The 27,253-nt window shown below is 38.8% G+C and overlaps 1 protein-coding gene across 1 annotated transcript in view; it reads right to left on the bottom strand.

Annotated features, from left to right (window-relative positions):
• Positions 1 to 1,970: 1,970 nt before the first annotated feature.
• LOC134661091 (ATP-binding cassette sub-family F member 1) overlaps positions 1,971 to 27,253 on the bottom strand; it is a 32,738-nt gene continuing 7,455 nt past the window's right edge. The window contains exons 5-18 of the mRNA XM_063517018.1: positions 27,158 to 27,244; positions 26,630 to 26,733; positions 26,445 to 26,492; positions 25,522 to 25,696; positions 24,438 to 24,725; positions 24,195 to 24,271; positions 22,087 to 22,235; positions 20,937 to 21,020; positions 19,551 to 19,788; positions 14,701 to 14,878; positions 6,367 to 6,545; positions 4,466 to 4,699; positions 2,742 to 2,900; positions 1,971 to 2,281 (exon numbers count right to left, since the gene is read on the bottom strand). Coding sequence (XP_063373088.1) covers positions 2,180 to 2,281; positions 2,742 to 2,900; positions 4,466 to 4,699; positions 6,367 to 6,545; positions 14,701 to 14,878; positions 19,551 to 19,788; positions 20,937 to 21,020; positions 22,087 to 22,235; positions 24,195 to 24,271; positions 24,438 to 24,725; positions 25,522 to 25,696; positions 26,445 to 26,492; positions 26,630 to 26,733; positions 27,158 to 27,244 — 2,102 coding nt within the window. The 3' untranslated portion in view covers positions 1,971 to 2,179. The remainder of the gene's footprint in view (positions 2,282 to 2,741; positions 2,901 to 4,465; positions 4,700 to 6,366; positions 6,546 to 14,700; positions 14,879 to 19,550; positions 19,789 to 20,936; positions 21,021 to 22,086; positions 22,236 to 24,194; positions 24,272 to 24,437; positions 24,726 to 25,521; positions 25,697 to 26,444; positions 26,493 to 26,629; positions 26,734 to 27,157; positions 27,245 to 27,253) is intronic.

The raw sequence follows: 27,253 nt of genomic DNA, 5'->3' as shown, positions 1-27,253 counted from the left end.
GCCGCGGTAAGTGCGGCCATAATACTGCCCGGCTACCCGTATAGTATATATGACACCGTAAGATTGTGAACCCGTTAGTTATATTATAATCTCCCTACCGTCAGTTTATAATATAACTAGCGAGATTATAATATGACGAGTGTTTACAATTTTACGGTGACATATATAACAAACAAGTGGCGTGAATATTAAGCAAAACTTATTCAATTGTTTACCAAATTCACAAACAATAAAGTAATAGGTTCGAAGTCTTCCTATGTCACGTAAGGTTGTTATGCAATTATGCATGGTGGTGTAGAGAACGGCTGCTAGGTGTTACAGTGGAACGCTTTATCGGAAGACAAACAAACTATGATGAATTAGTTATATAGTTTAGAATTAGATGAACTGAAAAGTACACATTTTGCTTAATGAGAGAGTGAGACGCAATAAACATTGGACTAAGAACAACTGTAATCATTACGTAAAAATAACCGCTTTATACAAGCCTATATCTGTGGGTAAAAATGACTTCTGTAATAAATTTAAATTAAAACAAGCTTTAGTAATACAAAGACACAAACATTCTACTTACACAACATAGCACCTATAGTTCGTTTTTTTAGCATTAGAAAGACCTTGAAAGAAGGTAAGCGATCTTGACATGTCTTTTAATTGAAAAACGCTTTTTAAAAATCAGTAACTATTACTTATGAAAGCAGAATAATATAAATGATCGTATTAGATTCATAATTGTTACATATTTGCCGTAACTTACTTTTAAAATGTATTTTCAATTAAAAGACACACCAAGATGTTTTACCTTATTTCTAATGCTAAAAAAAATGAACTATAGGAACGAAATGGTAATGAATAAATAACAAACAACAGACAACGGTTCAACGAGCATAAATACGATTAAGAACTACATCATAATATACATATGCGTAATTAATAATTTAATTGGAGTCTTTTTTTTACAAGTCTGCATGCCGCCCACCGAGTGTTTCCTATGCCGCACTTTTAGTTTATTCCGACTTAACCTTTTCGACGCCGTGTCAAACACAAAAGCTGTCACGCTGACGCCACGTCACCGAAGTGTCAAAACTGAAATTGAACTTTTTGCATATGCACGTAGGTCTATGTTGCTCTGTGGTCTGTGACCGATTAATCGGTCTTTGGCGTTGAACCTACGGTGCGGATATATCGGCCATTGGCGTTTAAAAGGTTAAAGTACAGGCACTCTTGTATCACATCTTTTTCAGACCAATTTTATTTTTTCCGATTATAACATCGCAATGATTAAATGTTTAGAACATGATATAAAAAAAATAACAGCAGCCAGTTGAAAAATTGGCGTGGTGCAGACAAGGTGAGATAAAACTACTTTATATTTAGTAGCTGACTTTACAAGCAAATAAATGAATAGAGATATTTTAATAACGATATGCGACCATTTTAAGCGATTGTATCGCTAGTATTTGTGCAATTTGTTATGAAACACGCCTACATTTGGCATCCGAAAGGCCTATAGTAAGAGTAAAGTGTTCGCATAATTGGTTATTAAGGACCGTGGGTGTACGAGCACGATATAGTGATTTTCGGCTAGCAGAATTCAATGTTACCCATGTGACTAGTCCTTTCTTACCATTATATCCAAGATAAGCAAACTGAATGGTAAAACTAACACAAAAGACAGCGCAATTAATGTCGCGTGCCCGAAATAACTCTCTCATTAGATTACCACTACCAGCCATATAATGAATAACAGTTGTACTCGGGTGCGAAAGGAGTCTTATGTTGGCCCCGCAAATGAACGAGTGACAAACTTGTTACGCTGGCAGAATTTCAGTTGTATTTACAATGTAACCTCGATTCTACGTCATGCTTTCTGGCAACCTCACTTTTAGTTCTGCTATTTTTAAATACAAAAAAAATCTCACGTTTCGTAAGATAAATCGTGCTGTAGAAACAAAAAACAATGATAGTTTTTCAGTTATCACGACATTTTTCTATTAGTCTTATTACAATTTCACTTTCTGGTTACTTCAAACTTTGATTATATGAGCACCATTTCACAGTCACGTCCAAAAATATGTGTAAGTTTAGGCGCCAACGCCTGGGGAATAATATTCGAAATAAAATAATATACATATTTTTTAGGTTAGTAAAAAGATTTTTAGACAAATCCGTGATAGGTTTACTGTGCCACGGCGGCGTTGGCGGCGATGGAGGGCGAGTTGATGGTCTCGCCGAGACTCTCCAGCAGTTCCTTGCGGTAGTCATCGAAGTCACCGTCAACCTGTGCAAAATAAATCTCGTTTCTCAAATGAGCTTTTATAGATGATTATAGTTTTTTTTTCCTTATGCCAACTTCACACTGCATCGTCAGAGCGTGATCAGCATCGATCGTGTCTAACGTTTATATATAAATATTATAAAGGTTAGGTTAGGTTTAAGTTACATAAAGATCAAGTGCCTTACCAGCGGCGATAAAGCGAGTAGCGATAGACTTTTTTCTCGCATGCGAATATGTGTAGGTATATATAACAGACGCGTCACCAAAACTCATAAACTGAAATAAATGAAAGAAAAGAGTCAAAGCCCTCCAGTGGCGGAGGCCGGATTCGAATCGGCGTCATCAGCTTACGCGTCTAACGCCCTGCCCCTCTACTGGACGGTACGTATCCATAACACGACAAGTTACGTCGGGAGCTCATAAAGACTGTCGAAGCTGTGTGCAAAGTGTAAATATATATGACCTCATTGATGGTCTGGTCCTCGATCACGTAGAGCGCGCAGTCCGTCTCCCTGATGAGCCGCTCGTCGTGGGACACGATCACCACGCCGCCATTGTAGTTGTTGATGGCCTCCGCCAGCGCGTCTATGCTCTCGATGTCCAAGTTGTTCGTTGGCTCGTCCTGTGTCAGACATGTTATAGTGTAAGCTTTGCTTTCATATGACATTGTGCCTTGTTTGGGTTGATGTTCAATCAATATGCCTAAGGGCCAGTTGTACCAACCGCACTTGACGGACGGAATATATTTACACATCAGGGAACTATGAAACTTTACGTACTAAAATAGCGCTGGTGGCCTAGCGGTAAGAGCGTGCGACTTTCAATCCGGAGGTCGCAGGTTCAAACCCCGGCTCGTACCAATGAGTTTTTCGGAACTTATGTACGAAATATCATTTGATATTTACCAGTTGCTTTTCGGTGAAGGAAAACATCGTTAGGAAACTCGACTAATCCCAATAAGGCAGTGGTTCCTAACCTGGGGGTAATTACCCCCGTGGGGATAAAACTGGTATTTTACGGGGGTAATAAGCTAACCTAATTTAACAATACAACAAACATACACGTTTAATTTTTTTATTACCATTAGGAGGAGGGGTAAAATCAGGTTCCCTAGTTAGTCATAGGGGTGACCGGACTGAAAAGGTTAGGAACCACTGGCCTAGCCCAAGGGCCAGTTGCACCAACCACACTTGACGGACGGATCATATTCACACAGCAGGGAACTATGAAACTTAACATACTTAAATACTTAGCGGACGCTTTAACGGTGACTAACGGCTTGGTGTAGGCATTCATGCAGTAAGGTTAGATTATTAGTGCATACCCCGGCCGGCGAGAGCAAAAATGCGTCTGCTCCTAGTGCTTAATTAAATATCGACTATTCTATCGACATATGGATGTCGATAGAATAGTTGACTTTTAATTAAGCACAATTTTTTTTTTTTTTTAACTGAGCCATTAGTATTTGTTATTTATTGCAACTTGATACCTCCACGCGTTTCTAAGAATAACCCTAAAAAAAATTTAAACTGAATAAATACAAACACTTGGTTTTAATTTTGTTTACAACAATAATTAATACTTCTGCATATCATAACGGTGGTCTAGTACATCGTGTTGTTTTTATCGACATCGACCAAAGTGTGTGTCCTCGCACTATTAAGCTGTCAACGCATTTTTGCTCTCGCCGGCCGGGGTATGTAAATCAGGGATGTTGCGAACATCCGCATCCGCATCCGCAACCGCGGAACTTCCGCATTATTTTCAACATCCGCATCCGCATCCGCATCCGCATAAAATCGATGCGGATTTAATGCGGATGCGGATGTGGAACAGTTCGGTACAGGAACGTCTTAGCATCTGCGGAAGTGCTAGACTGCTAGGTAATTTAGTAATTAGCCAAAAAAACCTATTAGAAATTAGCAGTCAAGCGTGATTGGGACTTATTGTACGGAACCCTTGGAACGCGAGTCCGACTCGCACTTGGCCGGTTTTTTGAAATAAAAATTACTAAAATGTAATATTTGACGTTTTTTATGTACCTATCTTGACATCCGCATCCGCATCCGCATCCGCGGATGTGAGCCTCGAAAAATCCGCATCCGCATCCGCGGATGTCAAAAAATCGGCATCCGCAACATCCCTGATGTAAATTATTAGATTTATTTTTGGCCGTGTGGAACTTACAAGAATGACAACGTCGGGCGCCATGTTGGTGAGCTCGGCCAACGCCACCCTGGCCTTCTGGCCGCCGCTGAGGTCCTTCATCTTGATGGTGTGCGCGTGGCTGGCCAGCCCGAAGGTGCCGAGCGCCTTGCGCGCCTTCTCGTACTGCAGCCCGAACAGCCGCTGCAGGTACTCGACGGGCGTCTCCTCCGCCGTCAGGTGCTCGCCCGAGTGCTGGTCGAACCTGCCTATCCTCTGCAAAGCATATTTCAAGTTAATTTACTGTAAACATTAAAATAACCTTTAACAAATAATAATAGAACGGTATGCCATTATTTTGGGTCTTAAGCTTTGGATTCCTCCGAAAACGGTGCCGTCATATGACGGCCGTCATATAGCGGCAGCAAAAGACGGCCGTCTTTACGGTGGCGACATGTGGAAAGTACCACGGCGTCATAACACACCGTCATCCACCAAGGTCAAAGCGGCAAATTTGAAAAATGTAGGCGCGAAGGGATAACGTCCCATAGAAAATTTGAATTTCGCGCCTTTTCCTACTGACAAGATTTGCTTGATCATCTATAATTTACTTGGAGGATGAAATATCATCAGAAGAGGAAAATAATCGTAGTACGGAATCATTTATTCAAATCTCGTGTCATTTATTCAAAATGGCGTCACCGCTATCTAATAAAACGTTCACGAAACTATCGACACCGTCATGACGGCCGTCTTTTTACGACGTTGACAATCAACGCCGTCTAGGAAACCGCGCCATCTTGTTTACATAGACAACGTTCTAGTGACGTCATTCAACGCTATATAGCGGCCGTCATATGACGGCACCGTTTTCGGAGGAATCCAAAGCTTAACAAATAATAATAGAACGGTATGCCATTCTTTTGGGCCTTACTCATATAAAATACACAAATCATTATAAACACATAATATTTTGAAGATTTCCCTATTTATCCAAAATTCCATCTTGTCCTGACGCGATGACAAGGAGCCCAACTGTGATCACCATACCTCGCAACCGAGCTAGCAAATCTGTAGCAGTTGTACGTCAGGGTTATCACTACTACGCATAAACTAAAGTACGAAAAATATTTTACACTACATATGGCACACAGGGCTACAGCTACATAGGGCTACTTTTTCGCACTAGTGCGTAAAATAGCACTTTTCGTGCGGATGTCGAAACTTGTGCCATATGTACTGTAAAACGTTGTTCGATACACGTGCGAATAGGTAATTCGAATTTCCTCTTTTTCGCACTTGTATCGAAAATAACTATTCTTTGTTTTCAAATACACCAATATTTTCAAGCAATGAAAATTCCATGTTATATTTGAAAGAAATGCGAAAAAAACGTGATTTTATAAACAAAATAACAGATACATTGAAACGCATCTAATATAGACATTGACCTGTTAATTTATATTACTTGACAGTAAATTAAACCGGGTTATATCGGAAAAGGGTCAACAACGATCAATTTTATTAATCTTACATACAATAAAGTTAAAGCAAAATGGTTCATCATAATCGCCAACCCTGACACAAAACTGTCATATGCTACGATTTTGCTAGCTCCGTTGCGGGGTATGGCTGATCACCTTTTGAAACAATAAAAATAATTTTCTAAATCGGCCCCGCAACCAAAAACAAAAGATTCCGACATATTAGAAACTCCTGCTTTTAGAAATTAATTAATAACCGGTCGTGTTCAACATTTCTGATGTGCTCGCCGCGGATAGGGCTCAGCTCGCCCACCAGCAGCTTGGGGAAAGCGGACTTGCCCACATCGCTGAGGCAAAAAAAATCTCCACGCGCGAATTCTAGTCCATAGACTAACCACCTTGAGTAGTGGCTTCATAATTCATAAGTGTATACAGTATATAGTCCGACATGTATCTTACCAGCCTGTGGTTCCTAATGAGCTCGCCGCGGACAGGGCTCAGCTCGCCCACCAGCAGCTTGAGGAAGGTGGACTTGCCCACGCCGTTGGGACCGACGATAGCCACACGCGAGTTCAAGTCTATACCGAAGTCCACCTGCTTGAACAGCGGCTTATGACCGGGGAAGTTGAAGTCCACGTCTACAAATTAGAAATAGATCTTGTATTTGTGGGTGCCATGGAAGAAGAAAGTTATAATATCGCCTTGAAAGATATCCTAGCCTATCGCATAAGCTACGCAATCCGATGAAAAACTTTAATAGGTACAGTATCTAATCCTGTCCTTTATGCAACACCTATTAATAAATAATGATGTATTTTTAATTCCTTTGCATTGTTTTCTGGCATCAAAACAAGCCCTATAATTAATTGCTTTAAATATAAAATCAAAAACAAAATGGGAAATGTAGTAAATAAGTCATACTAGATTCGATGTTCCTTATATAGTTTCTATTGTCTAGGAGAGGACACTGACTTCTGTAACACAGATCTTTACCTAGCTCAGAAGTCAGGGACTTCAAAACCCACTTAGTAACTTGTTTTTTGACAATAATATTTTTTTTTTCCTTGACCCCCAAAAATGTGAACTGACGCGCAACTGAGGCGTGGCGTTGGCGTTAATTCACTCGGGACCTGTCCTTGTTTTATTAGGCCCACTTGCACCATCCCACTAACCTGGGGTTAAGCGGTTGAACCATCAACCCAGTGTTAAACTCTACTAGTAACTCCAGGTTTAACCGGTTAACGCCGGGTTAGTGGAATGGTGCAAGTGGGCCTTAAGCTTTGGATTCCTCCGAAAACGGTGCCGTCATATTACAGCCGCTATATAGCGTTGACTGACGTCACTAGAACGTTGTCTATGTAAACAAGATGGCGCGGTTTCCTAGACGGCGTTACGTTACGTTGATTGTCAACGTAACGTAAGATGACGGCCTCTTCCTCCCGGACCGCCGCAAGGCGTTGACCTGCTTATTAGTCCGCGTTAATTATTTTCTTTAAATTAAAATACAATTTTTATCTTAAATAAATCGGTAAATAAAATAGGAGTGCATAAGTAACAGCAAGTGACCGCGCCGCGCGTTGAGCCAAACCTCTGCTCCGTGTGTGCTTCTGCTACCCTGGTACGTTGTCGCTGCGTCGACGATTGCTGCATCGAGTGCTACGCTACAATCCTACGTCATATAGATGTGCTACAGCTGCTACGAAGCACTTGCTACGCCGTATCTGCTACGCCGGACTACGCTGTGACCCCCGATCTACTCCTGTTACCCTGGTACTTTGCACTGTTACTATACTGGTCCTGTATAATGTCAGACAAAATGTCAGATAGTGAAAGTGGACATGAGTTAAAAACTCCGACGAACTACGGCATAAAGCGTGGAAACAAGAGGCAAAGGGCCAGTCCAGGGACCGAACTGGATAGCTTTAAAGAGGAGATGAGGCAAATGATCAGGAGCCTACAAAATGAGGTCAAACTCATAAACCCGACTCTACAACATATAAAAGAATCCAACTCTAAAATTGAACATTCTATCGAGTTTCTGACGGCACAAAACGAAGAACTCAAAAAACAAGTGCAAAAGTTGGAAAAGGACCGGCAGCAGGACAGAGACTACATAAACCTTTTGGAGGACAAAATTGAGGACATGACCCGGGACAGCCGTAAGAAGAACATCGAGATCAAAAACGTCCCCAAACAGGACAAAGAGACCCGCGAGGACCTGGTAACTATGGTCACCGAATTGTCCGCGTCCATTGGACATAATACATCGCCTTCGGACATTTCGGACATTTACAGGGTTCGTAGCCGGCAGAACGATAAACAAAATACGCCCATCATTGTTGAAATGGTGTCTGCTATACATAAGACAGACATGCTGCGGAAATGCAAAGAATACAATCAAGCGAACAGACACAACAAACTAAGTGCTAAACATCTCGGCCACCCTACCCTGGAAACTCCGATCTACGTCACGGATAGGGCTTGCAAATATTCGAAACTTTCAGATATTCGAATATTCGACTTTTTCTGACGACGTATTCGAATATTCGAATAATTATTCGAATATTATAAAAAATAAGAAAAGGAACGAGAAATCGGTTTATTATCTTTTTCTACTCCAGCACTTAAATGTGTCAATTAAATGACTGACAGTGATATCTAAAGCAATGTCATTTGAATGCTTTGTCTATAGGCTCATAAGATGACTGCTAGCAGTCATCTTATGAGTATAATACAACTGCTTTATTTTTTTTAAAGATACAAGTTCCGATCATCTTGATTGAAAGAGGTATGTTTTCATTTACAATAATAACTCTTTTTTTTTTTAAATAATAACTAATTTTTTTTTAAATAATAACTCTTTTTTTTTAATAATAACTCTTTTTTTTTTAATAATAACTCTTTTTTTTTAATAATAACTCTTTTTTTTAATAATAACTTTTTTTTAATAATAACTCTTTTTTTTTTTTTTGCTGCAGCTGTCATAGAAAAAGTAATGTATGCAACAGCTCATAATTGGTTCTTAAAATTCTCGGGTCTTTTTTTACAAAACTCGACTTTTTTTTTTTTTTTTTGCTGCAGCTGTCATAGAAAAAGTAATGTATGCAACAGCTCATAATTGGTTCTTAAAATTCTCGGGTCTTTTTTTACAAAACTCGACTACGTCTCGTTTTGTAACTTCGACCCTTGAATTTTAAGAACCCTTATTATATCACTGTTGCATAAACTACTATTTTATTCAAAAGCTTTTTTCACATATTGCTAAAACTAAGGATATTTGGCAGAAATCCACTTAATTGACTAGATTTATCATCCTACTATTTATAAGATGCCCACATTTATAAAAACAAGTAAAACGCCAAAATTAGACGTATTTAATATTTCTAGATAAAACTTATTATAAATGCGTCGTTGCGTGAAATAATATTACTTTAACCATCCAAACACCTAGGTATGTAAGATATTTTTTTAGTAGGTAATTATTTTCCGATTTAAATTAACTTGTAATCACTCAGAGGCCTGTAAAAAGGCCTTTAATTTCATTGTATTTTGAATCTTTATTGACTTTATTTGTTTTGGCAAGTTACTATTCCTAATGGTCGGCTAATTATATAATATTGGAACATTTAAGGGAAAAAGTTAGTTGAGTACTGGGTGAATTATTCGTCAGCTAAAGGTGCATGGTTAGATTACCAAGTTGGGCAGGTTTGGTATGATTAAATTTGAGAATTGCGATAAGTGGCAAGGTTTAGACTTCAAAAATTCGCTTAACGTACGCTTGTACTGAATAAACAGAATGACCCTTTAACTTAAAACTTACGCACCGTAAAAATAACATACTTTTTGATTTCGTTTTCTTTTAAATTGAGTTAGGTTTCACTGTATTCACGAAGAGGAATACAGTAAAAATATTATTTCCTTCGTATTTGGGTACCTACCGTTCCTCATTCACTGTAAATACCCGTAAAACATACAGAAACTGTAACTACAGCGGATGACATAGATTTTTTTATAGTAATAAAAAATATTCGAATATTCGAAACCTGAGCGGCCGAATATTCGAATATCAAAACAGGTCGAATATTCGACAAATTCGAATATTCGAATATTCGAATTGCAAGCCCTAGTCACGGAACACCTAACTGCCAAAGCGGCTCGCCTGCGTTTCCTGGCTCGTGACTTATCCCGCTCAAAGGACTACGAATTCTGTTGGACTGCATTAGGGAAGGTTTTTGTAAGAAAAAATCAGACCTCACCTATTATATTAATCACAAGTGAGTCGCAGATACAAAGACTTTTTCAGCAAACGTGACTGGATATGACTATTTCTTGGTATTGTAACTCTACTGCACGGGTTTTGGCTATGTATTTCTGGAATATGATCTGCACTCTGTTCAACCTAGATTTAAGAATATTTGTTCATGCTACATTGCTTACAATGTCACTCATACACATAAAACATACGTATACATATTTTTCACACTATTACACAATAAATGCTCCGCGCTATCTGACGCGCAACAACAAAAACATCTTACAATATTCTCACACGCAAACTTATACGTTAATTCCTCTTACAAAATACACAAAACACATATTACTTATTTGTTATAATCTTATCGACATTCGCACCCTAATATCTATAATTTTTAAATGCTATAAAACAGGGATACTAAGGCTCAATTTACTTGATGGCTCATTGTTACACGATTTACACATTATTTTAATAGAATATATAAAACTACACCTGCAGTTTGCCCCAATTGGTTTTATACTCTCTTTTTATGGATAGCACGCTTAATACGCTTAATCAAATAGACGATCTGCAAGTTGCCCAAGCTGCAACATGCAAATTCGAGGATGTACATAAGAAGATTCAATTTGACCAATCGGACCTCACGATTATAACCCAAAATATACGGAGTATATATTTCAACCTTGATAATCTCCTTGTGACTCTAGCGCAGTTCAAATTTAATATTGACGTTATAATCTTAAGTGAATGTAGATTACATGCTGATAAACCAATACCCTCACTTAACGACTTCGTAACTTTTAGCACTTCTCATCATCTTAACCAGAACGATGGAGTCGTCGCATATGTAAGGAAATGTCACAAGGTTAAAGTAAGAGAAATAAACTTTGCCCATGCATCGTGTCTTGAAATTACAATACGAGATAATAAAATTCTTGGTATATATAGATCACCGTCGATACAAATTGCTGACGACTTCATTGCTTCTCTGAACTCACACCTGGACTCTATTAAAGCTTACAGCAATTTAATAATAACAGGAGACATCAATATAAATATAATCACTAATAGACAAAATGAACAGAGTTCTGTACGTACAAATCGGCTCAACTACCTAAATATGTTGGCAATGCATGGTATACTCCCAGGGCACCTGCTTCCTACAAGGGACACAACTTGTCTTGACCACGTAATGTTAAAGATCGATAATAGTCAATTAAAAGCAAGCATCCTAGTATTAGATACGAGCATCACGGATCATTCTATGATTCTATTAAAACTTTGTAGTGTTAATATACATTGGCAACAACAAAAAACAAAAACAAAGGTCAACCTCGAAAAAGCGATAAGCAGCCTTTCAAAACAAAATCTAACGGAATTAAACAAAATTGATGATCCTAACTGTCTAGCCAACCTATTAATCTCCGAAATCAGTAAGTGCATAACTGAAAATACCAGTACCGTTTTAGTCCCCAGAAAGTGTCGAGTAATCAAGCCCTGGATAACCCCGGGTATACTTCGTTGTATTAGAAATAGGAATCGTATGCAGAAACAGCTCCGTTCTGAACCTGAAAATTATACCCTTAAAATAACTTACAAAAGGTACCGAAACTTTTGCAATGGCCTGATCAAAAAATTAAAACGTAAATATGAAAAGGAAAATTTAATTAAGGCAAGCAGAAACTCGAAAGCCCTTTGGAAAGCTGTAAACGATATTACAAACAGAAAGTCAAGTAAGAGTGCCAACTTGCAGCTCTTAGATGTTTGCAACTTGCCAACTGACTCGGTTAATACAGTGAACCGCTACTTTTCGAACATTGGGAAGTCTCTAGCAGAAACTATAATAACATCTAACATTCACTCCACTAGCACCCCGAGTTTAGATCCCAACTGTTGCGTCTCCTCCTTCGTCCTATACGATACTAATCCCAATGAAGTGTACTTAGCTTTGTCTGACCTCAAATCTGCAAGCGCACCTGGGTGGGATAATATTTCTACCCAGTTCTTGAAGCTAGTAAGTGGAATATTGGTCCCGAGCTTAACCCGTTTGGCTAATTTATGCTTTAAGCATGGTGTATTTCCGGATTCTTTGAAAATTGCCATTGTTACTCCTGTTTATAAGGGTGGGAACAGAAATGACGTCTCTGACTATAGACCAATCTCAGTCCTTCCAGTGATAGCAAAAATTTTAGAAAAACTCATTAATACAAGATTATTGAACTACATGAATAAATTTAAAATTTTGTCGTCTTCTCAGTACGGTTTCAGGCAAGGAAGGTCAACTGAAGATGCTATATCAGCCCTTTCATCCCTAATTGTAGACAAAGTAGACAAGAAAAAAAAAGTAATTAGTGTATTCCTAGACCTCAGGAAAGCTTTCGACACGGTTTCTGTTCCCACACTGATAAACACTCTCGAGAGTATAGGCATTAGAAGCCTTCCCTTGGCTTTATTGAGCAGTTATCTGCAAGCGCGCAAACAGCGGGTAAAAATTGGTTCTTACGTTAGCGATGAGTGTGAAGTCACATATGGTGTCCCACAGGGAAGCGTTTTGGGCCCAACGCTATTTCTTATTTATGTAAATCAGCTTTGCAACTTGACCATTGAAAGGGGATCTATCTTTGCATACGCAGACGATACAGCAGTTGTATTCTGGGGAGACAACTGGGAAGAGGTTAAAAAGACAGCTGAACTCGGTCTCGCGAGGATTGCATGCTGGCTGACGAACAATCTTCTAACCCTTAATACTAGTAAAACAAATTATATCTGTTTTACCAAATACCAAAGAACCCAACCGGATCCAAGATACACACTCAAGATACATACATGTCAGAGAACTGGCCCCCTAAACTGTAACTGTTCAACAATCAATCGGGTGGATAGTACTAAATATCTCGGCATCATGATCGACCAGCGTCTTACATGGCATGTACATTGTGAGCTGATTATGACTAGAACTCGCAAGCTGATTTACATATTCAAAAACTTAAGACATGTCACCTCTAAAAATATCCTCAATCAAATTTACGTAGCTCTCGCTCAGTCGGTCCTAGTGTACTGCATTTCTATCTGGGGCGGTACCACCAAAACTAAATTTCTCGAGCTGGAGAGAGCACAGAGGGCACTGCTAAAGGTGATGTACTCGAAACCATTCAGATTTCCTACAAAAGATCTCTATGAAATCTCTAAATTGTTTACTGTCAGGAAATTGTATGTCCTACATGCGACCCTGAAAAGACACAAAACTACAGTATACAAACCTGAGACTGGGGAAAAAAGAAGAAGAAAGCCAAATGTGATTCCGACTCCAGAAGTCAATTCTGTGTACGCTAGGAGACAATACGTGTTTCAGTCTGCAAAACTATATAATCATATACACAATCAAATTGATATTAACTCTTCATCATATAAAGAATGCAAAATTAAAATAATGAATTGGCTAAACGAGAAAAGCTATATAGATATTGAAAATATTTTATCAGGAAATGACTTGTAGGCATAAATATATTTAACATAATTGTACACTCACAAACGCGCATGTACACACACATACACACACACACACACTTGCACGCACTCATACTCACAAACAACATTGTGGTCACAATCAACAATTATTAAATAAAATAAATTATTAGATTTAGGTTAATTTAGTTAAGTTAATTTAATTCTTTTACACTAAATTATCCGTAATAATTGTAATGTACTTTAAATCTGTTACTTTATTCCTCAAAGTTTTCTAAGTCTCAGATTTAGAATAATTTTTGAAGATTTTCCAGTGAAAGATATTACTCCATATTTTTTATATATATATATATATTGTACCAATAAAGCTAAAGCTAATTCATAATAATGGAAGTGCGGTGTCTCTTGACACAAGTATCTCGATACTTAAAAAGAGACACCAACTAGAACACTGTAAAACTGTTTGGTTTACTGAATAAAATATATTTTATTTATTTTATTTATTATATTAAAAAGCGTTTTTCAAATAAAAGACATGTCAAGATCGCTTACCTTCTTGCAAGTTCTTTCTAATGCTAAAAAAAACGAACTATAAGTCAAAAAAAAAAAAAAAACAAGATGGCGCGGTTTCCTAGACGGCGTTACGTTACGTTGATTGTCAACGTAACGTAAGATGACGGCCGTCATGACGGTGTCGATAGTTTCGTGAACGTTTTATTAGATAGCGGTGACGCCATTTTGAATAAATGACACGAGATTTGAATAAATGATTCCGTACTACGATTATTTTCCTCTTCTAATGATATTTCATCCTCCAAGTAAATTATAGATGATCAAGTAAATCTTGTCAGTAGGAAAAGGCGCGAAATTCAAACTTTCTATGGGACGTTATCCCATCGCGCCCACATTTTCAAATTTGCCGCTTTGACCTTGGTGGATGACGGTGTGTTATGACGCCGTGGTACTTTCCACATGTCGCCACCGTAAAGACGGCCGTCTTTTGCGGCCGCTATATGACGGCCGTCATATGACGGCACCGTTTTCGGAGGATTCCAAAGCTTTAGAGTACTCACTGTGCAGCCCCAGGATGGGCGGCTGAAGCGGCGGGGGGTCGGGGAACAAGAACTTGACGAGATACTCCTTGGGCCTCTGCAGCAATGTCACGGGCACCGCTGACTCCTCCTCTTCGCGTTGCGTCTTGCTTCTGTTCTTTTCTTGCTTGCGTGTTAACGCGTCTTTCTGTTTCTTTTCCTGTTTGGGAACGACACATTTTAGTTAATCGGTGAAATTCATTGTTAGTTATTACTAAAAACAACGTAAGCTTGGCAATGTGCTGCCTAACGGTATACAACATTAAGAAATCGCAACACAATATTTTTTTCTAAAATCGCTTAGGTAATGTTTGTGGGCAAATATTGTGAATAATTAAATTTGAAATAAAGAAACTTCAATCAACTAGTGTGGTAAAAAGAAATGCTAATAACCTAAACGCTTTGCTCATGTGACAAATTCGTTTGGAATTAAAGTACATTATGTCAAAGAACTTAATATACAAACACTACTAGAGTAACGGGGTAGGGAATAAATCTAACGTGTTTATATTGGTGTTACGAGTCAACAGATGCGAAACAGCATCAAATGGTTGAGTCTAGTAAAACATAGCGCTTTAGCATTATACTTGTACAGCAATTTGCAAACGCCTTTTACATAGGTATATCTTAAGTGTTTTTAAATCAATTTGTATGCGAATACTACTCATCATTATAGAGAATAGAATAGAATAGAGAGCGTTTATTTGTGTGACAAAAAATAAATAAAAGAAAACAACAAGTAGAGTCTGTGCGGAAAGAGAAGAGTCGTAGAATGTATGGGCTCCCTTACATTCCACGACTCTTGTCTTTCCGCACAGACTCTAACATAACAACATAAAAGTCACGAAATGGTCCCGACTCAGCATGGTGCTAGCCTGGCTAGGCTAGCGCTGGTCTTCCGTCGGGGCCATGATCTATTACAGCACGAAGTTATAAAAAAAGCGGCCAAGTGCGAGTCGGACTCGCCCATGAAGGGTTCCGTATTTAGGGGATTTATGACGTATTAAAAAAAACTACTTACTAGATCTCGTTCAAACCAATTTTCGGTGGAAGTTTGCATGGTAATGTACATCATACATTTTTTTTAGTTTTATCATTCTCTTATTTTAGAACTTACAGGGGGGGGGGACACATTTTACTACTTTGGAAGTATCTCTCGCGCAAACTATTCAGTTTAGAAAAAAACTGATATTAGAAACCTCAATATCATTTTTGAAGACCTATCCATAGATACCCCACACGTATGGGTTTGATGAAACAATTTTTTTTGAGTTTCAGTTCTAAGTATGGGGAACCCCCAAAATTTATTGTTTTTTTTTTCTATTTTTGTGTGAAAATCTTAATGCGGTTCACAGAATAAATCTACTTACCAAGTTTCAACAGTATAGTTCTTATAGATTCGGAAAAAAGTGGCTGTGACATACGGACGGACGGACAGACAGTCAGGCAGACAGACATGACGAATCCATAAGGGTTCCGTTTTTTGCCATTTGGCTACGGAACCCTAAAAAGCACACATTATAAAAAAGAAAAATTAAAAATTAACGTACCATGACTTGGTCTTTCAACTTTCTGGGGGCCGATTTTTGAATTTCGACCACTCGATTTCGTGTATTTTATTGAATAATATCTCCATTACTAGGCATTTCAATTATACTAATAGAATTGAAATCGAGTGGTCAATACCACTAGATTCCAAATTTATATTGCTCGTATTTCAAAAATCATCATTTCGCCGTTTTCCACCGATTTTCGAGTGACGAAATCGAGCGATAGAATTTCAAAAATCGGCCCCCTGGCGGTACACATCTCAACACTCCTACAACTCATATTTTTTTATATTATTCGATTTATATATTTATTAATATGCGAAGCACATAATCATTAAGTTTACCGCAATGCATTCATGATTTACAAAGTAAAGTATATGTAAGTACAGTATATTTTACTAATACGCAAATTATGTGTCAGAATATAATAAAACAAATTTTACAAGTAAATATTTCGAAAATCTTTAACCCTACTACGTTATTTTGTACAGCAAACCCTCCTTTTGAGAAGTTTTGTGATGGACAATACCTCATTCCGCAAAATCTACTCAGTAGTTTTGTGGCCACTGCACAAAATTAGACTCTTGACAAATTTGGCAGTAATAATGCGCATAAATAAATCCCTATAATATATAAGCTCCATAGTTGACGTAGCAATTGGCATGGAAACTTAGCTTTGTCGTAGTCGAGTGGGAAACATACCCACATACGACCATAGTTATGCAGAAAACGAACAACTCAATTTTTTTATCAATGCAGAAAGCGGCCATATTCACTGAGTTAGGGTGTAAGTCACTTTGACAAAAATAAAAAGTTGGTCGCTTTCTACAGAACTACGGTCTACATACTTACGTGAAAGAAAATTTCTTTCACGTAAGTATATAATGTATGTTATGTGTAATGTATGTAAGTGTGTAATGTATGTAAGGTATGTTCATTTAATGAACTAAATGTAGGTAAAGCAAATGGAATAAAAGCACGTGAAAGTCTGACTGTAAGACACCAGCGAGACCCATCATGTTCCGTATTGTAGGCATTTGAGGAACATTATAATAGTTCATACATTTAATTAATATCACTACATAGTATAAAACAAAGTCGCTTCCCGCTGTTTGTCTGTCTGTCTGTATGTATGCTTAGATCTTTAAAATTACGCAATGGATTATGATGCGGTTTTTTTTAATAGATAGAGTGATTCAAGAGGAAGGTTTATGTATAATTTGTTAACCCGTGCGAAGCCGGGGCGGGTCGCTAGTTATTAATAATCGAATGTGAATAAATAATTTATACCAGCGGTAGGCAACCTGCGGCCCGCGGGCCACATGCGGCCCGTGAACCTGTCACTTGCGGCCTGCGAGCCTCCCTGGCTATTTTGTATGTAATATTGACAAACGACAATGTCTGATAAAGTCATAAATATTAACAAAGTGCGGCCCGCGTCGACTTCGTTAACTACTATGTGGCCCTTGACTGCCAAAAGGTTGCTGACCGCTGATTTATACAATACCGTAATAACGCAGTAGCACTTAGCGCTCCTAAATTAGCGCAGTCCGCAGTCAAGACCAAGTAAGTTATGCGCATTGAAATGATTATTAACGCATATTGAAGTTATTATTTGTTAGTCGGTTGTATTTACGCAGGAGTCACAGAAATAAAGGCAATACAAAGCAACGCTATGTAAAAAAACAAACGTTAATGCACAATATATAAATAAAATAAAACCTACATATTCTGGAAAAATCTTACACAAATCGACCTGTCCCACAGGAATCTCAATAAGGTTCGAGTTGTGGGTACTAGACGACAATATATATAATAGACAGATATGTATAAATAAACAGCTAAATACATAGAAAACATCCATAACAAATATCTGTGATAAACACTCAATTAAATGCCGTTACCAGGACTCTAACTCTCTAACCTACAATCTTTTATAAATCGACTTGGTACAAAACTAAGCAAGGCTTGTACTATGCGTATTAAAAGGCGATTAACCACATACACCATTATTGGAGGGTGGCCGACATTAGTATAGCTTAGCATATAATAGTTACATTTGTGCATGTGTTTTTAAATTACAAACATACATACTTACCCACACTCACATACACAAAGATTAATTGATAGTATAAGTACGTTATACCAACCAACAATATATTAGAGATCAGAAAAAAGCGTAGCAAACTATAGAACCTCGCATCGCATTATACACTTAAACTAGTGTAGTTTATGAGCACATTCGCAATAAGCAATTATCATCTTAAAGCACACTTTATCTATTATTTCTTTATTATTATTATCTTTAACGTCACAACGTTATCTATGAAAAGGGACCTTATTGTCGATGGCGGTTACGCCATAATAACGACGCTCCGATATAAATACAATGCCGCGCGACGCTGTGCGTCGTAAGCGCCATCGACAAGAAGGTCCCTTTTCATGGATAATGTCCCATATAATGAACATAACGCTCTTGCAACTTGCTAATAGCTTTCAAACAATGGCTCAAATCATAAAGTCGCTTTCTAATTCTGAATCACACTAGCTTTGCAAGAACACATACATGCCCGTAGGAAATAGTGGGGTAGTACATTTTTAGGGTTCCGTACCTCAAAAGGAAAAAACGGAACCCTTATAGGATCACTCGTGCGTCTGTCTGTCCGTCTGTCACAGCCTATTTTCTCCGAAACTACTGGACCAATTAAGTTGAAATTTGGCACACATATGTAAATTTGTGACCCAAAGGCGGACGTGTAACGTAAATAAACTCGCACTTGGTCGGTTTTTTAGATAGAAATAAGATTCTTGCATAGAAAATGTATCTCGCTGTACTTCATAGTTTAAAACAAAACAGGCAATAGTAAAGCAGTGAACTAGTGTTGAGTCGCTCACCCGTGAGGCACCTCATTTGTACCACTCATTTTGTTAATTTGTCGCAGTACTTCGTACCGCAAAAATGTCTTACTTCACTCCTCTATTCATTTTACTTGATTCTAAAATTATCTTTCTCCTAAAAGTTCTATTCTTAACCTCCAGAATTGCACTCCAATTAAATGTTACTATTTATTTATTTATAAAGGAAGTGATGAATACATAAATATGTATATACATTAAATATTTTTGTCGCCGTTGGAATTAATGGAATAGTCGACGCTGAAAATATGCTAGTACCTCACCTCATTTGAAGTAAGACATTGTAACACCTCATTTTAGAAATTGAGGTACTCATACAAACTCATTTTTAAATTGATGTCCTACTCATCACTACAGTGAACATACGGCCTGTTTCTTAGACTGTCCATGCGCCTTCAGGTCCTTCAGCCTCTTCTCCTGTTTCTCGTACTCCTTGATTTGCTCCTTCCTCTTCTGCGCGTACATCTTCTTGAACATGGAGTAGTTGCCCTTGTAGTAGAACAGCTTCTGCTGGTCGAGGTGGATGATCTCGTTGCACACGTTGTCGAGGAACGACTGGTCGTGAGACACCACCAGCAGCGTCTTCTTCCAGCCTTGGAGGTAGCTGGTGGTGTAATGTTCAGCTTAAAGGGCGGTCCGGGGGGTCGGACAAAAAGTGCGGATGACGTCAAACCACTTATAGGACGACTTCAAATAGTATTTTTGATTTTCATAAACAATTATCACTTATCATTCATCAACCTCTTTATTAAACGATATCGCCACTTGAAATGAGTAAGTACGTTTTTGACTGACACATTGTCAATCAGATGAACAATAAATTGACTTCGTTATTGTTTAGCTATTGTATCTTCACGATTATATTTAGCTAAAATTTATATTTACTAATGTATAAGAAAACGCTCTAAAATGTCATCTTTACTCGAATATTGTGGCAAGTTTCGTGAAATTTATTTTATTCACTACATCACCCTACCACCTGTATTATTAATTCCATGGATTTATTTACGATTATTTTGTTACTTCATTAATACTACTTTGTTACTACATGTCACACGGAAGTTTAAATACAAACTCAAACATCATCCTGTGTGCAAGATTACGTCATTTTTACGTCATCCGCACTTTTTGTCCGACCCCTGGGGAGAAGTGATGGAGAGAACCTTTAACCTTTTGAACCTAGTTTCAACCACAGGAACAGGAAAACTGACTAGGAAGCGCTGGTGGCCTAGCGGTAAGAGCGTGCGACTTGCAATCCGGAGGTCGCGGGTTCGAACCCCGGCTCGTACCAATAGGTTCTTCGGAACTTATGTACGAAATATCAGTCGCTGTTCGGTGAAGGAAAATATCGTGAGGAAACCGGACTAATTCCAATACGGGCCTAGTTTACCCACTGGGTAGGAAGGTCAGATGGCAGTCGCTTTCGTAAAAACTAGTGCCCACGCCAATTACTGGGATTAGTTGTCAAGCGGACCCCAGGCTCCCATGAGCCGTGGCAAAATGCCGGGACAACGCGAGGAAGATGGATTTACAGGAAAACTGACTGTCTGCTTGAATGATTAACACATTCAGTGCCGAAAACCAGACTATCCGGTATTTTATGATTTCGTTCCCAGGCCGAACGACCCGATAGTCGGGATCGTGGTACTACAGCTTTATATGACGATTTTTTGTGGCCTAGCGCGGATGTCTTGTTTGGCTGGGTGGCAATTAATGTGTTAAGAAAAAGCGTGATGAAGTATTACAACTTACTTGTCGAGCCAAATGACAGCGTTGAGATCCAAGTGGTTCGTGGGCTCGTCGAGCATTAACAGCGTAGGCTCGATGTAGAGAGCTCTGAAAATAAAATATATTGATAACCATAAATGCTGGAACGGGGAAATATGATTTGACAATGACTACAACAGTAGTAGAATAGAAAAGAGTCGCCATCGAGCAGCGGATAGATGGAGATTCGTACCAGGAAGTGAAAGCCCTTGCATTGAAAGGAAAATACGTGATCCTCTCTTAAATTTGAATAGAATGCATAGTTTTGATAAGTCTTGTAAATATGTAATTACTAACCATTTTATGGATAATATACCTATGACTAAATTAAATAAATAAATTGAATTGAATTGAATAGCCAAATGCCTTCGGCGCCGACACTCGGATAAGATAATCTGCTTGTAGAGTCCGTCTATTGCACTGGGGTGGCATTATAAAAGTCTTATTTCCATCTCCTCTTATTCATAAAACTTAACAAACCTTTGTAAAATGTTGTCCGTTTCTAACAGTAACAAACACAAATGTCAAATGACAGATAAGGAGTAATAAGGACAAATGATTATCAAGGGCTTGTCAGACTTGATAGGCGTTTATGAATAACGCCAAAAGATAATTTGACAGTCACTTTTTTGTGATGACATGGCCTCACTTAGTAAATTGCAAATGGCCTGCAGAGTTAGGGCTCATTTAGACGGTTCGAGAACTCGATCAATTTGATCGGTCGGAGGAATTTATGTTACCTCAATGGTCCGCAATGTAACTAAAATCGTATACGAGTTCGCGCGCCGTCTAAATGAGCCCTTAGCTTGGTCCGCCCGTAGTATGGTCATAGAGAAAAAAATACATAGAGTGCTCACTCCATACATCAGTTTTAGTACCAAAAAGACTATTAGCATCTAGCATCGAGTAGCGGAACTATCAGTACTGCTACTTGACAATAGATGTAGCACCGACCGGAAAGTCTTATGCTGTTGAGATAAGACTTTCCGGTCGGTGCTACATCTATTGTCAAATAGCAGTACTGATAGTTCCGCTACTCGATGCTAGATGTAGATACTGAAATTAATAGTCTGAACTGATGTATGGAGTGAGCACTCTTGTCTTACTTATTTCTCTATGGTATGGTTGTAGGTACCTCGCCAGCGAGACCCTCATGCGCCAGCCGCCGGAGAAGTTCTTGGTAGCGCGGTCCTGCATCTCGCGGCTGAAGCCCAGGCCGGCGAGGATGCGCCGCGCGCGCGGCTCCGCGGAGTCCGCGCCGATCGCCTTCAGCTCCGCGTACACCTACAACCACACCGTTATAATAACTGCCTCCTACCATAGAGAAAAAAGCGACCAAGTGCGAGTCGGACTCGCCCATGAAGGGTTCCGTATTTAGGCGATTTATGACGTATTAAAAAAAAACTACTTACTAGATCTCGTTCAAACCAATTTTCGGTGGAAGTTTACACGGTAATGTACATCATATATTTTTTTTAGTTTTATCATTCTGTTATTTTAGAAGTTACAGGGGGAGGGACACACATTTTACCACTTTGGAAGTGTCTCTCGCGCAAACTATTCAGTTTAGAAAAAAATGATAGTAGAAACCTCAATATCATTTTTGAAGACCTATCCATAGATACCCCACACGTATGGGTTTGATGAAAAAAAAAATTTTGAGTTTCAGTTCGAAGTATGGGGAACCCCAAAAATTTATTGTTTTTTTTCTATTTTTGTGTGAAAATCTTAATGCGGTTCACAGAATACATCTACTTACCAAGTTTCAACAGTATAGTTCTTATAGTTTCGGAGAAAAGTGGCTGTGACATACGGACGGACAGACAGACGGACAGACGGACAGACAGACGGACAGACAGACAGACATGACGAATCTATAAGGGTTCCGTTTTTTGCCATTTGGCTACGGAACCCTAAAAAGCGGCCAAGTGCGAGTCGGACTCGCCCATGAAGGGTTCCGTATTTAGGCGATTTATGACGTATTAAAAAAAACTACTTACTAGATCTCGTTCAAACCAATTTTCGGTGGAAGTTTACACGGTAATGTACATCATATATTTTTTTTAGTTTTATCATTCTGTTATTTTAGAAGATACAGGGGGGGGGGGACACACATTTTACCACTTTGGAAGTGTCTCTCGCGCAAACTATTCAGTTTAGAAAAAAATGATATTAGAAACCTCAATATCATTTTTGAAGACCTATCCATAGATACCCCACACGTATAGGTTTGATGAAAAAAAAATTTTGAGTTTCAGTTCTAAGTATAGGGAACCCCAAAAAGTTATTGTTTTTTTTCTATTTTTGTGTGAAAATCTTAATGCGGTTCACAGAATACATCTACTTACCAAGTTTCAACAGTATAGTTCTTATAGTTTCGGAGAAAAGTGACTGTGACATACACGGACAGACGGACAGACAGACAGACAGTCATGACGAATCTATAAGGGTTCCGTTTTTTGCCATTTGGCTACGGAACCCCTAAAAATACATAGATTGCTCACTCCAGACATCAGTTTTAGTACCAAAAAGACTATTATTTTCAGTGTCGACATCTAGCATCGAGTAGCGGAACTATCAGTACTGCTACTTGACAATAGATGTAGCACCGACCGGAGAGTCTTATGTTGTTGAGCATTAGACTTTCCGGTCGATGCTACATCTATTGTCAAGTAGCAGTACTGATAATTCCGCTACTCGATGCTAGATGTCGACACTGAAAATAATAGTCTTTTTGGTACCAAAACTGATGTATGGAGTGAGCACTCTTGTCTTACTATATTTATCTATGCTCGTACGCATTAAACAGAACACAAACATAAGCAAATGGAAATTTTTACCTACTCCTTTGTTTTACCAGTGAGGAGACACTCCTGACTTCGGGCAAACTCGGCTCCGTTCGGCTCAGCATTGCTCCGAGCAATTATTAGGGTTGACACAACTCGACGTCCCTTTGCGTGCACGACCACAGATAAGATAATGCCCTGAATTTTGACAACCCTAAATAGCCGAATGGGATAGTGCCATAAGTTAGAAAGGGATATCATGATTCGATCCTGAATCGCTGTCAAACTTCGGTTTTGTAGGAAGTGTCCTTTCTGTACGGTAGCGATAGTACTATTTTACTTATTCTGTGGTTTTACATAGGAATACAAAAGTCGCCCATGTAACTTCGGTGTTATCCGTTGTTATGGCACCATGTAATGGGGCAAGTTTAAAATGGATAGTTGATAATTGCCTTACCTCATTTAATCTTTCTTGCTTGCTGAGATTTCCTTTCTCGGTTTCAGCTTCCAACTCTTTGCACTCCTTGAGTAGTTCTAAAATTAAAATTTATAACACTTTATACCAACTGTGCTAATATAAAAACGTTATTTACAAAGAAATGTTATGTATTACTAACTAACGTTAATATTTCGACTAAAACATCAATTATTTGACCGTATTGCGCCCTCCTCAATCTGTGGTCAACTGTCAAAAACTCACCAGTCCTCTTAACGTCTGCTTCCAATATAGTTTCCACGGCGCTCATATCGTTAGCAGTGACCTCCTGCTCGCACAGCAGTATGTCTATATGGGGAGGGAGCGGGAAGGCGCGCTGGGCCAGATGCCGCAGCAGCGTGGTCTTGCCGTGCCCGTTCGGCCCCACGAGACCGTAGCGACGGCCGTGAGCGATCAGCAGGTTCGCGTTCACGAACAGATCTTTCCCCTTAGCTGCTATGGAGAAGTTTTCTACTTTGATGTCCACTGCGTTCTCCAGCGCTGCCATCTGACCTGGAAGATGAAGGTTTAAATTGGAAATGAGTAAAAGTATTTGATGAAGTGTTAAAGAGTTGTTCGAGTGGAGACCACCCCTAAAAGTAGACCCAATATGCGTTGGGACGATGACATCAAAAGGACTGCGGGGATGAGGTGGATCCAAGTTGCACAGAACCGTGACGAATGGCGTAAAATGAAGGAGGCCTACACCCGAAGGGTAGAAAAGGGCTAAAGAGAGAGAGAGAGTATGCATTCTTACTGCAGAGTCGTGTTTGTGCAAAGTGGCCAGAGACTAGTTTTCAGAATTTAAGAGCCAACAGGAGTGGTCATTTCTCCATACAAACGTACTCGACTGTTTCCTCCGTGGGTTTTGAAGCTAGAGCAATGATTTTTTCAACACAGATTAATATTGTCAATATCTGTGTCGGACCGTTTTGCTTTTTTTGATATTATTGTTTTTTAAGGCGCTAGAGCCCTTCAAAAATGGCCAAAATGGCCTAATTGATTATGCCGCAATGAGAGGCGTGCTATTCAAAACTGACATCAATTATTCAAAAAATCAAAACGGTCCGACACAGATAATGTCATAATCGTTTAAATTTCCAAATTTGGTTACAATTGGTTAAGTTTTGGGGGAGGAAACAGTCGAGTACGAAACCTAGATTTTTGAGATTTTTACGCAGGATTTTTCGCCTTGTCCTTATCGTACTAGTTTTAGGAGCCGCTTCCGTTAGCGAGACGGGTATATTTACCTAAAATATTTAAATCTTAGCTCCTGTTGGCTCTTAATTATATATTCAATGAAATGTACCAGCAGATTTGTGCGCCTGGCTGACGGTGAAGTTGGCGTCCAGCTCGCTGTGGCCCTGCCCGCCCTTCTTGGTCATCATCTCCATCTGCTTCTCGTATTCTTGCATCTTCTTCAGTTTCTTCTTCTCTTTGTGGCTCAATTTCTTCTCCGCGGCCTCCGTTTTGCCTCCAGAAGCCTTAAACGTAGATTTTATGAGCAAGTCCGATATGACTGATAACTTGACAAGTATAGACATAAGCAACGTGCGCTTAAAAGCAAGCAAGCTTTAGCTAAATGCTTGACGTCGGACAAAATGCACGTGGAACATGAAAGCGCAATGGTTAAAGGTCTAAGGCTGCCTTTCCACTGAGGCGGAGATGAGAGGAGACGTGCGAGAATATTCTCCTCTTCGCTAGATTACAACCAATGCTATTGGTTGGTATCCGCACGCCTCTTCTCGCCTCCGCTTATGAAAAACAAAATAACGAGACACAAACGAGTCTGATGATTTCTCTTTATACAACGAGAAGTTAAATAAACTTAGTTTTATGCATAAATGTTATTTTTAGGGTTCCGTACCTCAAAAGGCAAAAACGGAACCCTTATAGGATCACTCGTGCGTCTGTTTATCTGTCTGTCCGTCTGTCACAGCCTATTTTCGCCGAAACTACTGGACCAATTAAGTTGAAATTTGGCAAACATATGTAAGTTTGTGACCCAAAGACGGACATGTAAAGTAAACAAACGAATTTTAAACATGGGGGCCACTTTTGGGGTGTAAATGAGATAATTAAAAATAAAAGTTTTTCAAACTATATCGTGTTACATTTCGAATAAAAGAGCTAATTGTAAGAATCTCAAATATATATTTTTTTTATCATTTTAAGATAAACAGTTTAGAGCTATTCAAGAAAATAGGCAACAAATGACCATGTTAAAGTTACCTTACTGTCTTCATCTCCTGAAGCATCACTGCCATCCTCTGTTTTGCCCTAAGTAATTCGAAACCCAATAAAACAATAGAAAATAATAGATTTTAAAAAATACAATTAAATATACGTTATCATTCATATGAACGACTGATGTATATACATAAGTATACTAAGTATACAATTAAAAAAACATGTACCTTAGACTGTTTAGGCTTTTCAAATTCTGGCAAAGACTCTTTCAGATTTAGTTTTTTGATTTCTTCCTCCACATCATCTACAGGCGTTTTGCTTTTGTGGCTACCTGGAATATACATTGCATTTTAACTTGATGAACTCCTAAGCTACAATAAATAAGGCATTTACTCTAAACTGACACATTACACACGCGGTATACGGGCACCACTCACTAGTTACGGTACCATACAATTCAGAACATACTACAACAGTTACCCTGCTGACTGCAAACGTGAATAGGCCTTAATCATTACATATTTACACAATAACCCTTCATTTAAAATTCGGTAAAGACGATCCTGATAGGACCCCGTCAACAACGCGTCTAAACCAGGAAAGCGTATTAACCGCGACAAAATGTATGAATACAAGTTGCAAGGACCTGTGTAAAACTTGCGGTGTGTCACGGTACGGCCGGAAATTGTATTAAGTGGGTTCTTCTAATATAATTAGGTATACACAGAAATATCATTTAAGCTATTAGAACGTACCCTTTTTCTTAGCAGGCAATACTTCTTCATCGGGAGGATCTTTTTGTTCCTCCTCACTTTCGTCGACTGGCAACTCCTCTTTCTTACCTGCAAAGA

Source organism: Cydia amplana, chromosome Z (genome assembly GCF_948474715.1).
Source record: "Cydia amplana chromosome Z, ilCydAmpl1.1, whole genome shotgun sequence".
NCBI lineage: Eukaryota > Metazoa > Arthropoda > Insecta > Lepidoptera > Tortricidae > Cydia > Cydia amplana.
This window is presented reverse-complemented; position numbering and strand designations above follow the sequence as displayed.